The following is a 16,249-nucleotide window of genomic DNA, read 5'->3' as shown; positions in this document are numbered from 1 at the left end:
TGCCATTCCACTGTATTCCATCTTTCAAAAAAGAAAGACAAGATTTTTAATATTACTTAACAATATGTTAAAAAGTAGCCAGTCAGGCTTCAGTGTTAATACAATATACACTCTATAACAGATCGATAGTGTGAGTATTGTTCTTTTCTTTCAATTCGATTCTGAAAGTAGTCTGATACAAGCTGGCTACAGGATGAATGAAAAAAAAGAGAGAAAGGGGGGGAAGAGAGAAAAAGAGAGAGAGAGAACTTGAAAAAGAAAAAAAAAAAACCTAACACTTTACGGAACAGTTGTTTAATGGAACTGAATAAACCAACAAGAACAATCGGTCAAGTATTAGCCATCTTCCTGGTGTGGACCAAGTAGCCTAGGGAAGGGAGCTTAAGTGTCCTAGTCTCGTTCCCTTCTCAGCTATGTGTAATGAAGTGCAAAATCTGTTCGTATCCACAAACAATAGGAATAAAAGGCTCTGTTTCTTCACTTATTCCCCCCCCCCTGTTTTCACGCGGCCTCCGTCCAAACACACGTGGAGGATATTCGATAGGAGGAGCAACAGCCAACTCGGAGATATTGGAAACAGAAAAAAATAAGAACGGTAGAGTGGCATTTAGTGGTGGTTGTCTTTTTTTCTGTCTGTCCTTTTTTTCCCCTCTCCTCCTCTCTAAAGTACTGCCGAGTGTCTTGATTCTCTTGAGGAAATGTACAGCGACAAGGACAAGGCAAGGCATTGTGGGTAATGTAGGTCGGAGGAGCGGTTGTTTGGAGCGTAGCAGCACTGGGATCAGCAGTCAGCCTGGTGAGAGGGGAGGGAGAGAGATAGAGAGAGAGAGAGAAGGATCACTGATCGAATCCTGATCCTCTCAGAAGGAGGATCTCATCTCGTCCTCTCGTTAGTGAGCCACAAATGTGGCCTTTTTCAAGCTAAAGTTGGACCAGTTGATGGACAGCCTCTGTCTCGTCTGTCGAGCAGAGTCCAAGCAGAACCTAAGCAGAGATGAAGAGGGCACAAATAAAAACCTCGTTAATCGTTATCGCTGACTCGGATCTATAAGTCTGTAAGTGAGATTAAAACACGTACCTTTTAAAGCATTCCACCTCGCGCTCCGTCTCGTCCATATCGACGCTGTCCAGGTCGATGTCCTTGGGCAGGAACACGTCGTCTGTAAATGCAGCACACACGCTGGTTACTACTATCAAATACAACACACTGACTGACTAACACCTACAAGCCCCAGCACTGTTGGACCCCTGAACAAGGCCCTTAGCCCTTTCTGCTCCAGGGGCACTGCGTCATAGCTGACCCTGTGCTCTGACCCCAACCTCCACAAGATGGGATATGAGAAGAAAGGATTTTTACTGTGCTGAGTTGTATATGTGACACAATAAAGACTTCTATTCTATTCTCTTTATGTAATACTACTATATTATTTCTTTCTTTTTCCGTTTGTGTCTTATTACAATCGTTCCTGCTCTGATGTCAGGTTGATCCATTGTCTCGTAACATAAATAAATGTGACATAAATGTGAAAAGCTACATCAGGGTTCCCACTCTTTTTCAGAGATCATTTTCCAGGACTTTTCCAGGACATTTCAAATTTAGCAAAAAAAAAAATGGCGATTACTTAACTATACTTTTAAAGACAATTTAAAATAAAAAGACGGCACATATTAATACCCTTTCCTTTCTCAGGCCAATGCCGTCATGCATGCTTTAGTTTGCTGTGCATTCCCCTTGCACATGATATTCAGATTAACAAGGTTAATATAACCTGCTTACCCGTCACCATTTGCTGAAAACATTCGAGCACTTAAACCATTCCTAACACCTGAAACCACCAACACAAGACAGCGTCATCCGTCACAGCGAGATTAAACAGCATAACAAAAACCCGTCAAAACTCAGCGTCCCTGAACAGAGCGCTTTCTGTTACTAACGTTAATTGTTTCGACCAGTTGTAAATTGTTCTTTAAATGATCAAGAACATTTAAAAATAATAATTTTCCAGGACAACAAGATTTTTTTCAGAACAGTTTATGTTTTCTCTCATTTTCCATGTGTTTTCCAGGACTGGAACATTGGTCATTAATTTTCCAGGATTTCCAGGTTTTCCAGGACGCGTGGGAACCCTGTACATTCCTGAAAAGTACTGCGTTTGCCATGTTAGCTGGTGATGTCGCTGACTCTACTTTCGTACTAGGAAGTGTTGAACACAGATGAGTGGAGCAATACACACACTGAAACGTCCCGGTGAGGTCAGTTTTAAATGGAAAGGGTTTTAACACTCCTGGTGTTTGACCAATCGGATTTGTGTGACTGTCATATAAAGCTACATATTCAGAAAACAGAATCCACACCACTGCTTTCGCTGCTGTCTGTGTTACTTACCTATGGAGTTATTCATCTTGTCTGCCTTCTTCTTCTTGTTCTTCTTGGCCTTGCTTTTGGGTTGTGGAGACTCCGCTGGCACGGCTTTCCCGTTCTGCTCGACGGCTGGAGGCTCCATTACGGGTGAGTTCCTCTCCTCCTTCGCACCGTTTAGCTGCTTCTTTCCGTTCGTCCTCTCGTCCCTCTTGGTGTCAGCGAGCTGCTCCTCAGCCGTCCTGGCTTTCATTTTACCCTCTGTGTGCGATGGGGCCGATTTGGACGCGAGTTCTGTTACTCGAGGCGTGTCGAGCGGCCGTTTTCCTGCCTCGACGTTGGTTCTGGAGGTGCCGTTGGATTGGTGTTTGGATTTGGGCCTGGCGATGGGGGGTTCTAAGTGCGGCAGGGTGCCGTTGGGAAGAGAGGGTGGGATTTCAGCAGGCTTTTCTTTGCTACGTCTCGGGCTTGATGGGCCGATTTTGGCTTGGGGTAAAGGTGCAAGCTCTTTAACGGGCTCTTTGAGGCGGATGAGGCCGTGCAGCAGATGCGTTTTGCCGTTCTGCATGTTCTCCAGAACGTTCTGTGCACTCTGGCGGAGAGGTTGGGGGTTGTTAGTGGGAGCGGGTAACGGAAACAGTGTTTCAGGCTTGACTGTTGCTGTCGGAGCTTCTTTGGCTTTGTTTTCCCTCTTTTTCTTCTTGGAGGTGGATGTGTTAGAGGTGGAGTTGTGGAGGTGCTGCATCTCCTTCAGACGGAGCAGCTCCTGCCTGAGCGCTTCTTCCTCTTCCTCCTGGCGCCTCTGCTGTGCCTCCGGAAGCTGCTGCTGCACATCCCGCTCTCGTGCCTCCGCCTCTAGGCGTGCTTTTTCCTCTAGCTGAAATGCAAATGTACGTCAAATATTATTCTGTGCTAGGAACATGTGTTAGGAAAATGTTAGTTATTCAGAGCAAAGCTCTATATGAATAAGGGACATGCGGTCAGAATGATTCGGTTTTCCACTTTTGTCGCTGTTTCATTGAGTTTTATTAGATTTATTTGCAGTACGTTTGCAACATTTAACAGCTGCACTTGCTTGCATTTTTCATTTTTAATTCATTCATTTAACAGCTGCAATTTTGCTGCAGAAAACAAACATTTACATTCGCTTTATAAAGTAAATGGTTTTGACTTCACAATGGTGAGAGCGATTGATTTATTATTTGTCAGTCTGTTTTTATTTGCATTTTTTTATTACCTTTTTCTGCTTGTGACGCGCACGTTTGGCTGCTTTGGCGCTGGAGGCAGGTTTGTTGCCGCCGCTGTTGATGAACTGCAGTAGATCCTCTACTTTGCGGTGGTCCTCCATCCCCTCTCGTTCCAGCTCTTCCTTCTTGGGCTGTTCCTCTTTGCGCTTGGTGAGGCGCAGGCGGAGCTTCTCTCGCATCTCTGCATAGTTTCTACTAGTGGGAGCTGCAGGGGGCTGTGTGACAAAGGAAAGATAGGAAAAGAAAAACAGGAAAATTAATAATTAATAAAAATAAAAATTCTGATCGTGTAAGTGGAATGAGAACGCTCCCTCACCCCTCCATGGCCAAAAAATTCACAGTAGCAGCAGTCACAATATTTTCCTTCTTTCTGATTGGTGGAGGTGGAGGTGGACGAGCTGTGTTCTGAGCTGCTGTCCTCGTCCGGACTCTCATCATAGGCCTGGTGCTCGTAGGCTCCGCCTCCCTCGCACCGGTGACCCTCGCAGTCCGGATCACTGCCACAAACACACACACAGCACAGCATTGTCAATTAAACCACTGATTATTTGAGTATATTGAAGCGTAACTTTAGATTTAAGCTGCGTCCCAAATGACAACACACACTATATGTACATTTGTACTTTTTATTCAAATATTTATTTATTTTAAAAATAAAAATGTCCCAACATAAAAAAAGTGTTCTAGTATCCAAACCCATCTAGTATAAATACAAATACTAACATAGATTCCAACATAACATTTGCCCAAAATAAAATAAGTTATATATTATAGGATGTTTTAGTAATTAAAATGTTCAGTAATAATTAAATAACTAAATCAGCAATTAATAACAAACTGTCAAAATACCAAACTTCTCAGTATTAAAGGTGTACATTTTAATAGGTATTACAGTGAAAAGAGTGAAAGAGTGTAAGCATGATTATATTTCATCAGGAAAAAAAATAAATAAATTATATATTTATAATTATATATATACACACACACACACACACACACACACACACACACATATATATATATATATATATATATACACATACATATAATTTTTTTCTGAAAGAGATACTCATACATTACTACTTATTTTACATTAAAAATCTACTAATAAAGAGATCATTTTAAACTTGATCTTTTGCCTGGCATCAAAAGTTAAGATTATTCCAGTGTAGGCCTTGTAAGGAAAGGTGGTGTTTATCTAAAGTAATTACTAACAGAATATGATAGTGTTTACTTCAGTGGCACTTGCTGATAGCAACTGGAAATGCACTTCCAACATTTATCTGTAGAAGGTTGCTTACGCTGATGTACAGTGCACCGGTAATAGAAACCTACATTTAGTTTTACATGGTTATATGTACATAAACCCACTGTTTACAACTTACACAAGGACCTAAAACAGGTGTTGCTAGACTAGCTGTTAGCTAGTGTTAATTTCGTCACCTATTTTTAATTTAGTCTTAGTCTTAGTCTTGTGCCAAATGTCCTTGTTAGTTTTAGTCATATTTAGTCATTCACATATCTTTTTTGGTTAGTCAAGTTTTAGTCAACTAAAAGTCTTTTAATTTTAGTCTAGTTTTAGTCAAAACAATTTTAATCTTTTTTTAAAAGAACACATTATTACTGAGATTATTACTGATAAACATTTCAGTAAAAAAAGTGTTTCACATGTTTCACTCGAACTTGACTGCACATCACATTTTTTACTTTATTGATACTGCTTTTAATCACAATGCAAAGACCGGTCATCGGGACATAAGCTGTCATGTACAATTAAAGAGCCTGTGCAGCGACAGGAAATATAATTCAACACAAAAAGCCTGACTAGACCAGGGGTGGTCTTGCGCTCAGACGAATTGTTTCTACGCACACACTAAACAGCGCGAAGCCGCGAACTCGTTCTGAATATTTTAAAGGCGTAACAGCTGATGAAAAAGCAGAGACAATTGTAGACGAAAATGAAGAGAGATTTTATCTTAGTTTTTATTTTATACAAAACATTTTCGTCTCATCTTTTTTTTAATGCATGTTAATTTAGTCTTAGTCAGCGTTTTTGGACAGTGGTGCAGTCTTGTCATCGTCTCGTCTTAGTCATGAAAAAAAAGATTGTTGACGAACATATTTCGTCTCATCTCGTCTGACAAAATTAACACTACTGTTATCATAGTCTCTAGGTAGTCTTCAGTTTACATCAGCGCTACTCCAATAACTTCTCCAAAACTTCACCACGTGCCACCATAATTGGAGATGAATGTAAACACTGCTTCGATGCACAACAAAGTATTTACGTGATACGTAATGAATCGTTGTTTCAGCCCTAGTATAATTGTGCAGATCACACAAAGGCTACTGGCCTCCTGCGAGCTCGTCAGAGTACTCGTAGGTCGTGATGGTACCAAAAAGTTTACAACTAAATTCTTGTCCTAATGTTTACATTTCAAATGTTTACTAATACAGAACTACACCACTGCGTTTGCAGTAACATAGATCAGTCACTGGTGAAACTGCACACTGACCTGCACACACTGCTGGGCCCGCTAATGGGCCCCTCAGACGGCATAGGCGGCTGCTCCAAACCGGGCACACACAGCGTCTGGTGGGCATCTAGGAAACCCGGCACTGGAGCTGCAGACTTCATTAAGGGCTGAGAGGCCATGCTCGGGAGATGTGTGCTGGGGACAGGAGGGTGGGTGGCACTGCTGAAGGGGGGCAGAGACACTAACCCTGTGGGGCTGTTTCGAGGAGCGATAGGGCCGGACTGTATGTGGTCCTCTTTAACTATATTGTGGAATACTTCACCTGAGACAAAAAAAAAGTGCACAACGCTAAGAATAAACTCACAGTGACTTTATTAAGGCAGAGATCTACAGTTAAGTGATGACTAAGTGATGTACCGAGTGCAGCGGCTCTTTTAGCTGAAGTGTGGATGTGATTGTTACTGGACTGGACAGTGGTGGCGGTGCTGGAGACCGAGGAGATGGCCGACGACGTAGCCATCACCACCTCCCCCGCCTCCATGAAGGCATCTTGGTAGTTGAACATACACTTCTTCTTCTGTGGGAAGCTCTTCTTCTCCTTTCCTTCGGGAGCCGGGAGGGACGAAGAGCCAGACGTGTGGGAGGCGGAGTCTAATCCTAAGAAGAAAAAAAGAATGTGTCAATAGGAATAGAACCTGTGGTGGTCTTTAAAATGGAGATGAATAAGACAAATGTGAATAGGGCTATTTGTTTTAGGCTTGTCTGCTCTTATGTAGCATAAATGAAGTGAGACATATCGAGGAGGGGGGAAAAAAAGATGGTCACCGGGTAGCGGCTCCTGAAGCAGTACACTCGGGTTCCAGTTCTTCATCATGTGCGTGTCCCACAGGTTCTCGAATTTGAGTGAGGGACAAGAGAGAGAGGCGCTCCAGTCTGCAGCTCCACCGCTGAAGCAGCTTTGGTACACGTGTTCGGGCAGAGCCGGGCTAAACATCTGCTGATGCTTCACTCCTGTGTGATTGGATACCGGTGCTGGTGGAAGAGTCTACAGCACACACGTGTTGCATGCACATGCACACACACACACACACACACACACACAAGCAACCTATTACTACTAAACTGTCTACTAATATACTCAAAATGTATTTCTCACACCTGTAAAATCCCCAAAAGGAAATGTCATGAATTAATCAGTTAAAAAAAGTACAACATTTCTTTCTATCTGGGGGTCAGTTTTTAACTTGATTTAAAAAAAAAGATAAGATTTTCATATAAGGAAAGAAAAGAGCTCCTGTTTACTGCTTCAGAGAGCAGAAACGCTGGGAAATGGAGCACCTGCTGGTAGAGAGATGACACTGCAGCAATACATCTGTGTGTGTGTGTGTGTGTGTACAAACTTTTTGTTAAATGTATTGACTGAAGCTTTAAATGAGCAGCTTCGAGCTGCACAGATATTGCATGACTTTATTTATGAACTAAGTCTGTCTGTATTTAGGTTTTAAAGGATAAACTTAAACTGACAACCGACCATATAAATGATGGCTGTGTGTGTGTGTGTGTGTGTGTGTGTGGTGTTATGTGAGTGTCTGACCTTGCTGTGTGTGAGGGGAGGGCTGGAGTACAGTGTGGGCAGCAGCGGCCGGGGCAGATGGGGCAGGTTGTGCATGGGCAGGTGGCCGTGGATGTGTGGGTAGAGGTGGAGCGCAGGGTGAGCTGGAGCCTTGTCTGTGAAAAACTGATGGGGTGCCGTGTGAAGGTGCCGAGGAGGCAGAGCGGAGGTGTCCAGTCCTGCTGTACCAACGTCCATGCTGCCCTGGTTACACACGTGACACTCACATGGGTGCTGTACCTGCTCCACCTAAACATGGAAACACACAGACACACACACAGTGTAGTATACATCCAGGCCTACATTTATATGCCACATCTACTGGCCAAGTATGTGATGATAAATATATAAATACATAAATCAAAGAGGGCTGAATGTGTGTTCTGTACTGATGACCTCACACAGCACACTTCAATAAAATCCTTAAAACACTCTCATAACCAGGGCACGGTGTTGACAGTTGTTTATTATTTGCTTTACCTGTGCATGTGTGTAGGAAGGAGGAGGACTGTCTCTCTTCACACACAAGAGCTCCCCCTGCTGGCCTGAACACTGAGTGCTGCTCTCACCCTCCACTTCCTCCTCATCTCCCTCAGAGGAACTGCTGCTGCTCCTTCGCGGTGACTAGCAGACAGGAAGGCAAAAGTAGTTACAACAAATTATAAGAATGTAAGACACTAAAAATGTAAATAAATAAATAAATATCAGGTCACAAGGAAAGACAGATCCTGGTCCTTTTCCTTTTGAATCAGTAGAAACTTGGGCCTGTATTCATAAAAATTCTAAGAATGATCTGAGAGAGCTACTTAGTTAGCTTCAATTAGGACTCTTATCTTAGGGCAACTCTGAGCAAGGAAAATACAACAACTTTTATCTTAGAGAGGAGGCGGGGCTTAACCTGTAACCACACATTCTTTGGAAGACTGTGATTGGTTGTCCAATAAAGAAAAAATGAATAAATAAATAGGAGCGCTTCTAAAACCTGGTCTATTATAAACCTTCACTTTGTCTTTATGTTAAGATATTTGAGACTGTATCGTGTAGGGATTACGTTTGTGACCGATCATATTAGAGATGTTCTAACATCTGTATGTAATAAATGTAACAAATGTAAACATCTCCGACGCAGAGCAGAAATGCATTTCTTCTCCCTCTTCACCTTTCAGCCATTTTCTCCTCTGATGAAGAAACTCTTATTCCTCTTAAAAGTCCTCACCACTACTAACACATTTGAGCTTTTAAGGGTTAAGATGTTTTATGAATAACTTTTATATTACGGGGAAGCGCCCACATTTCTAAGGGGGTTTTTACACCTGGTCACTTCATGTGTTTTCTGTGATCAGATAGCTATCTGATGGTAAAAAGACCAGGTCTAAATGCCCTCCGAAACGGTTTCGAGACGGATATAAATCCGATGGTTCAAACCACTTCAGGAGGTGGTCTGGGACGCATTTCAGATGAAACTGGACAGGTGTAAATGAATGTGGTTGTTCAAGCCACATACGTCGGCGCTATACTCCTCCCAAACGGAAGTACGTCACTCGCAAGTGATCTTTCACCCAGGCGTCTCGTTTGGTCTTAAAATGCGAAAATGCAGCAAACAGTAAATGCTGGTTTTTGTAGCATAACTGTCGTAACAAGTTTTTTCGTCTTCTTTTTGATTGCATTCTGAAAACCGCATACACCAAAGCGTGTTCCATTTCTGTTACCCTGGATATAAAAATAAAAATCCTACAAACAGTCAACTACTTGTTCTTGCAAAGAATCTCGGATGGACGTCCGACAAATCTGGTAAGTAAACTGTGTCACCCCTGGAGATGCTGACGTGACTAAAAGGGACCGTCGATTGCACGTACATGCAACAGTAACAAACCTGTAACTGTTTCAGGGTTTCATTAAAGCATGTGAAGAAGCGTTTTCTATTGACTACCAATCGGAAGGTTTTAAGATTGAATCCCAGGTCCACATGTCCGCCACAGCTGGGCCCCTGAACAAGGCCCTCAACCCTCAGTTGCTCATTTGTTCAAAATGTAAGGTGCTATATGGTGAATATGCTGTAAGTGCTCCAAGAGATCACGTTACTGATGATATATTTGTTAATGAAGTTTGATCAAAAACATTTAATTGCAGATTACAATTTCAGCAGCGCTCTATGGAGCAGTGCTTGAGTGTCACTTTAGGCAGAAAGCACGAATATAGAGCTACAACAATCGACTTACTAACCACCGTCGGTGTTTTTTTTGTTGATGTTATAGATGTGTGTGTGCAGCTCTTAATGTTAATAGTGTTGTGTATACTACGTGTCAAGAGAAGTAGAAAGTTTTCACTGGTGTTCAGTTTGTGGTGTAAGGGGGAATAGCTCGGCAAGAGACCCACCTCATGTTTGAGCACCGTGTTCTCTCCTCCGTTGAGCTGAGCGTGCAGGCCATTCATGGTCGCCACTACGCTGGCATCCTCGTACCTGCTCAGGGGGTAGATGGATGGTAGCGCAGGCACTTCGTCGTCGTCGTCATCGTCGCTGACACTAAATGGAGTAGAGGAAGTGATGAAAGCAAGTAACTTTCTACAAGGACAACCTGCTAATAAAATGTCCTGACGTGCTGTTCACTGGAAACCGCTTGGTAAATGAGAAATAAAAACACTTTCTACTTGAACAGCACCAGCACTGAACGGCTAAGTAGTCCTCAGTGACTCACAATGTGGGAGCTCCATCCTGGGGCAGGAGGAGACGCGGGTGCTGTTGGACAGTGATTGGTGAACTGGAGGCGGAACCAGACCCAGAGGCGGAGCCAGAGCTTCCTGAAGACATGCTTGGAGGATGAACCTCGGACAGGTAATCTCGAGGAGACTCCGCCTGCAGTGGAAGCTTTAGGTGAAGCTCCTCCCCTACAGGGGCATCCATGATACCGCACGTGAGGATGTGAGACAGGCTGCAATCGTCACATGTGCACCTGGTGATCAGACAGACAGACAGGACGGTGTGAGTGAAAGAAAGAAAGAAAGAAAGAAAGAAAGAAAGAAAGAGGGGGGAGTTAGAAAGAAAGAAAGAAAGAAAGAAAGAAAGAAAGAGGGGGGAGTTAGAAAGAAAGAAAGAAAGAAAGAAAGAAAGAAAGAAAGAAAGAAAGAAAGAAAGAAAGAAAGAAAGAAAGAAAGAAAGAAAGAAAGAAAGAAAGAAAGGAAGAAAGAAAGAAAGAAAAAGAAAGAAAGAAAAAGAAAGAAAGAAAGAAAGAAAGAAAGAAAGAAAGAGAAAGAAAGAAAGAGAAAGAAAGGGGGAGTTAGAAAGAAAGAAAGAAAGAAAGAAAGAAAGAAAGAAAGAAAGAAAAAGAAAGTTATATAGTTGTAGTTCCCTAGACTTCACGCCCTACAGGTGACGAGGGTAAACTTCACCTTCTGCGATAGTTGCAGTTGGGACAGTCTGGAATGCTGAGCCGAGACGACAGCATCTGCTTGACCGTGTCTGTGAAGGTGTTGTCTCCTGCTAAAGACTTCTTACTGTTCTGTAGGAACTGGTACAAATAGTTCATCATATTTGTGTAAATATTATTATTGTTACGAGCAATTTCTTTTTAGGTCACAGTATCTGTCTGCATGAAGGTTGAAAACCTGTGAATTTCAGCAATCTAAGCAAGAAGGTCTAGATTTACCTGCTCCTCAAAGAACCTTCTCTGTTTGAAGATCTCTCCGTCTTCTTTAAGCATCCGCTGCTTAGTTCTTAAAGACATCTGTCATAAAAGAAGGAGGAAATGTTTTGCTCACGGACCAACAAACAGACATACAAAAGAAATAATGAATGAAGACGCACCAAATGAACAGACTTACGTTTTTACTGATTAGAGACTTGTGTGGCTCAGTGCGCTGATTTGTGAGGTTTTGCCCTTCCACTTTGAAAAGCAACTGGAAAAACAGAGAAGGTAAATCGATGAAATATAAGATGAACAGTGGCTCGTATTTATTTGACAGACCGAAGTAAATACTGAATTAAGCAGCTAATTCAGGGAAAAAGATAAATTATTTTATTTATTTAAACTTTTACAATTTGAGTCTAAATAACTGCTACATAATCTACAATCATCCAGACGGTCCATATTGCTCCTAACTGTATAAATCTCGCCTTGTTCATTAAAAACCAGTCTTACTAATCACTAGAAACAGTCACACTAAACAGATCATCTCCCACACCATAGAACGGCTGCCCGAGTCTCACTTTTCTCTCTGCTGCGCTGCGTCTTATGAAATCATGCTGCAGTGAAAGATATGAACTGGGATTTCACCTCTGCAGGGGTGGAGAATGCGGCACGACGGACAACAAGAGTCTCAATGATTACGGCAGCAGTTCTCAAGCAGTGTTATTCCTGATCTCTGAACTAGGGCTGGGCGATAAAACGATAACGATATGTATCGCGATAGACACGTGATCGATATTAAAAAAACCGTGTTCGATAAAACGTTAGATATTTTTTATTCTTCGTCGGAAGGAAACAGAGGTTGCGAAGCAAGTTTGGTTGCATTAACAAAGGCACACGCTCTCTGGTCACCTAGCAATGTAGGGAGTGACACGCTAACAGCCAATCATGTAACAGTATCACGTTTGGTTGCGCCATATCGTTGTCTCGTGCTGGTCTGCCGGATCCCTCTTCAGTAACCGGCGACTGATAAGCAGAAAACGAGCCGCAGCGAGCGAGGAAATTGTAAATAAAAGAGGAAAAGTCAGCTACTTTTTCCATATTTCTACAGGTTTAAATTTCAAACAATGTTACTGTAGTGTATCGGGTTTGTTATCAGGTTACAGATGTATCTCAGTCTACCTAAGTTTTATTTATGTTTACAAAACACTGCACATATTTTAAAACACTTTATTCACCAGAAGGTGAACAGCTAGTGAACTTCCTAGCACTAAACTTGCACTAAATTCTCAGGTTTCACTATGTTTATATTTAACACTTTGCACTATTTTATTACACTTTATTAAGCATTTCTTACATTTTCTTTCATTTTGCACCTTAAATGTTAAGAGATAATTGTTAAGTGTTCATTGTGACTTTAGACTTATGTTTACATTTTAATTATTTGAGTTTTCCTGGTTGTTGACATTTCTGTCTTAATAACTGAGGGATTACGATCAGAGGAAGGTTAAGTTTAAAATAAAAATGTTTAAATGTAATACATTTTTCTCCTGGTCCTTATTTTATATGGGTCATAAAAATATCAATAATTATCGATATCAACCGATATGAAACACTGATATTGTGATACAGTTTTCAGCCATATCGCCCAGCCCTACTCTGAACAAGAAAAAACAAAGAAACTACCCGTTCGTCTCGGAAATTCCTGCATTTGACGTCAAAATAAATCGAGGCTGCTCAGAGCGTCGGGAGTAAACAAAGTAGCACTTCTTAACCTGCGTTTAGATCGATCGACAGATTCGCTTGCTAAATCTAAAGCGCTGACGTTACGGCGCTCATTTCTGAGAAAAAGGATCATCGCGGTGATCTGGCCAGCTTGTTACTGACAAAAGACAAGCATGAAGGTATCCATGCTCTTTCCCATTTTGTAGCTCAAACATGATGAAAAGCTGAACTCCGACCTCCGAAGTACACTAAAACGAGTTTGAAACAAGATTATCCGTCGAGAGCGACATTACAAATCTGACCCATCGAAGGTTTGGTTTCTGCATGGGGGAAGCGATAGTGGCGTTTTTGCTTGGAAAAGTGAAAACATGATCCTCCCGCTGTAATGGTAGCTACACTACGGTGCTGACTCAGGTGAACCATTGTGAAGCTAGGTTCCAGAGTAAATGATTCTCTAGGATGGTGTGCTTGGATATGAGAGTAGAGAGTTTCCTTTTTGTTTTCTTGCAAAGTTTACAAATAGCCTTTGTTGGATCGTCTGCTTCATTGACCACAGTATAGTTTTAAAACTTAAAATAGAGATGATTACTGTAACTTATCGCACCTCCCTAAAACAGAGCTGATGATGCGGTCAGTATGGACTAATGCTTGTTCATGGCGAAGGTGTAAGTGGTAGCTCAGTGGTTAAGCCACTGGACTACTAATAGGATTAAAATCTTAGGACCACCAACTGGCCACTGTTGGGGTCTTGAACAAGGCCTTAGCACTTAAGTGTATAAATGAGCTGTCAGTATGCTATAACTGCAAGTCATACTGGATTATGACATCTGCCCAATAAATGTAAATGAATTTGCAATTCGGTGATTACAAACAGTAAAAGCCCATCCGACAACATATTTTCAAATTTTCAAACAAGTTTTTTCTCACCTACCAGTACCTACCTTGATTATCTCATGATGTCAAAGCGGCATGGCCACTGACACTGAACAGCTTCCTCGTCTCTACCTTTAAATGTGTTTATAGAAGTATTGTCTTTTGATAATAGACGGTTAATATACAGACTGTACTGTATATTAAGAGAAGATAATCAACATTAGGAGTTTCACTAAAGTTAGGCAGATAGCTTGTTGTTAATGTGACTCGGTATTGTCCATAGTCTAGCTTGTTGCTAATACTACTGTCTGCTAACTAGCAGGTCGTTAACGTTACTTGCTTTCGTCGGTTGATGTTATTGTACTGCAATTTCTGTCCAAACTTTTACACGAAAGTTAATAGTTTATTATAAGAGAACAGAACTAGTAGACACTCAGTCTTGCGACTATAAGGGGGTTTTTACACCTGGTCACTTCATGCGTTTTCTGTGATCAGATAGCTATCCGATCGTAAAAAGACCAGGTCTAAATGCCCTCAGTAACGTTTTCGAGACGGATATAAATCCGATGGTACAAACCACTTCAGGAGGTGGTCTGGGACGCATTTCAGATGAAACTGGACAGGTGTAAATGAATGTGGTTGTTCAAGCCACATACGTCAGCGCTATACTCCTCCCAAACGGAAGTACGTCACTCGCAGGTGATCTTTCACCCAGGAGTCTCGTTGAGTCTTAAAATGCGAAAATGCAGCAAACAGTAAATGCTGTTTTTTGTAGCATAACCGTCGTAACAAGTTTTTCGTCTTACTTTCGATTGCATTCTGAAAACCGCATACACCAAAGCGTGTTCCATTTCTGTTACCCTGGAAATGAGGTAAAATATATTAGCATTTTGGGCGGGAGTAGAAAGTTCGGATTGATATCCGATTCGCCGAGACGCATTTATGTGGCCTAATGTAAATGGAACAGTTTTAACAAATCAGATAGCTATCGGATCAGAGAAAACACATGAAGTGACCAGGTGTAAAAAGGCCCTAAAAGTGCACATATACATCAGTTTTTTAAAATTAGATTTACCTGCTCCATCAAACCTGCACGCGTGCTTTTCCTTTCTAATTGTACAACATGCAGAGGCAGGAAATTACCTTATTATTATGATTTGCAAAGTACTACCTAGAAGTAACCATGACCTGCTTTAGCATGCTAAACAAAGAAAACTGTTCTGCCTCCTATCAAAAACAAGAAGTGCTAAAGTGCTCCACCTGCTCGTCCACGTAGTCATCTATCCTCTTTCTGCACTCCATCCATTCCACTGCTACGGCCTTCATCTCCTGCTCGAGGGCGTGTAGACTGTCTAGCAGTGCCTTGTACATGTCCTCGCTGTACGAGTCGTGGGACGCCGTGCCCTGCCTGGAACACAGAAACGGAGGCTTGACACTAATGTAATATAACAGACTGAATAAACACACACTAGGCATCTGAGTCAGCAGTGTACAAGCAGAACGTACTTGAGCTGGGCAACGAGAGCTGGCAGGCTGCTGTGCAGAATGGGCTCGGAGAACACCAGGCTCTCAAACAGGTGCTTGTTGTGGAGCTCCCACGTCACCTGGAACTTCTTAAGGTGCTCGTTCTCCTGCAGCACAACAATTGTCACGATAATGAAATCTCCTTGTTTGAATAGAGTGGAGGTTTAGAGAGAGGGACACAAATAATTCTGTTGTCTAAACTGGTATAGTCTGTAGCTCACAATGGCGCATTACATGTACATAGATCAGACATAGATCGGACGCGCACGTATGAGAACATACGGTATCTCACAAAAGTGAGTACACCCCTCACATTTCAGCATCCATTGTAGTAGATCTTCAAGGGACAAAACTACAGGAATGAAATTTGGATATATTTGAGAGTAGTCAATGTGCTGCTTGTATAGATTTACTGTCCACTGAAAATAACTTAACATACAGCCATAATTGTCAAAATAGCTGGAAACAAAAGTGAGTACACCCTAAGTGATAAGAGCTGTACGTCATCTAACCATGCAAAGCCACATATCCTACTCATCATGTTCATGTTTTTTTCTGACTAACAGGACCATACAAATTCAGACATCCCAAGTCTCCCGAAAGTTCCAAGAGTCTCCCGCATATTGACCACAGTATAAGACACATTTTACACCATCATGGCGCACGGCAGAGGGAGAGTGCCCCAAAAAAAAACAAAGTATAAGACACATTTTACGCCAGACTACACGAAAGTGTCCCCCTGTCTTATAAGCGTTAAAAATAATGACAATCTTGCATGCTGTAAAGTTTGTAACAGTGACTGTAAAGTT

The 16,249-nt window shown here is 41.9% G+C and overlaps 1 protein-coding gene across 2 annotated transcripts in view; it reads right to left on the bottom strand.

Annotated features, from left to right (window-relative positions):
• The window catches only part of fam193a (family with sequence similarity 193 member A), a 30,483-nt gene continuing 14,234 nt past the window's right edge, over positions 1 to 16,249 (bottom strand). For both annotated transcript variants that reach the window (XM_060873148.1, XM_060873149.1), the window contains 17 exons: positions 15,423 to 15,547; positions 15,177 to 15,324; positions 11,515 to 11,589; positions 11,340 to 11,417; positions 11,083 to 11,201; positions 10,392 to 10,646; positions 10,072 to 10,219; positions 8,176 to 8,319; positions 7,678 to 7,944; positions 6,909 to 7,128; positions 6,501 to 6,740; positions 6,123 to 6,405; positions 3,923 to 4,103; positions 3,597 to 3,821; positions 2,387 to 3,236; positions 1,079 to 1,160; positions 1 to 984 (listed from right to left, as the gene is read on the bottom strand). In XM_060873148.1, coding sequence (XP_060729131.1) covers positions 891 to 984; positions 1,079 to 1,160; positions 2,387 to 3,236; positions 3,597 to 3,821; positions 3,923 to 4,103; positions 6,123 to 6,405; positions 6,501 to 6,740; positions 6,909 to 7,128; positions 7,678 to 7,944; positions 8,176 to 8,319; positions 10,072 to 10,219; positions 10,392 to 10,646; positions 11,083 to 11,201; positions 11,340 to 11,417; positions 11,515 to 11,589; positions 15,177 to 15,324; positions 15,423 to 15,547 — 3,534 coding nt within the window. In that variant the 3' untranslated portion in view covers positions 1 to 890. The remainder of the gene's footprint in view (positions 985 to 1,078; positions 1,161 to 2,386; positions 3,237 to 3,596; positions 3,822 to 3,922; positions 4,104 to 6,122; positions 6,406 to 6,500; positions 6,741 to 6,908; positions 7,129 to 7,677; positions 7,945 to 8,175; positions 8,320 to 10,071; positions 10,220 to 10,391; positions 10,647 to 11,082; positions 11,202 to 11,339; positions 11,418 to 11,514; positions 11,590 to 15,176; positions 15,325 to 15,422; positions 15,548 to 16,249) is intronic.

This window comes from Tachysurus vachellii, chromosome 6, assembly GCF_030014155.1.
Source record: "Tachysurus vachellii isolate PV-2020 chromosome 6, HZAU_Pvac_v1, whole genome shotgun sequence".
In the NCBI taxonomy this organism is placed as follows: Eukaryota; Metazoa; Chordata; class Actinopteri; order Siluriformes; family Bagridae; genus Tachysurus; species Tachysurus vachellii.
Note: the sequence above shows the minus strand (reverse complement) of the source record. Positions and strands in the feature narration are given on the sequence as shown.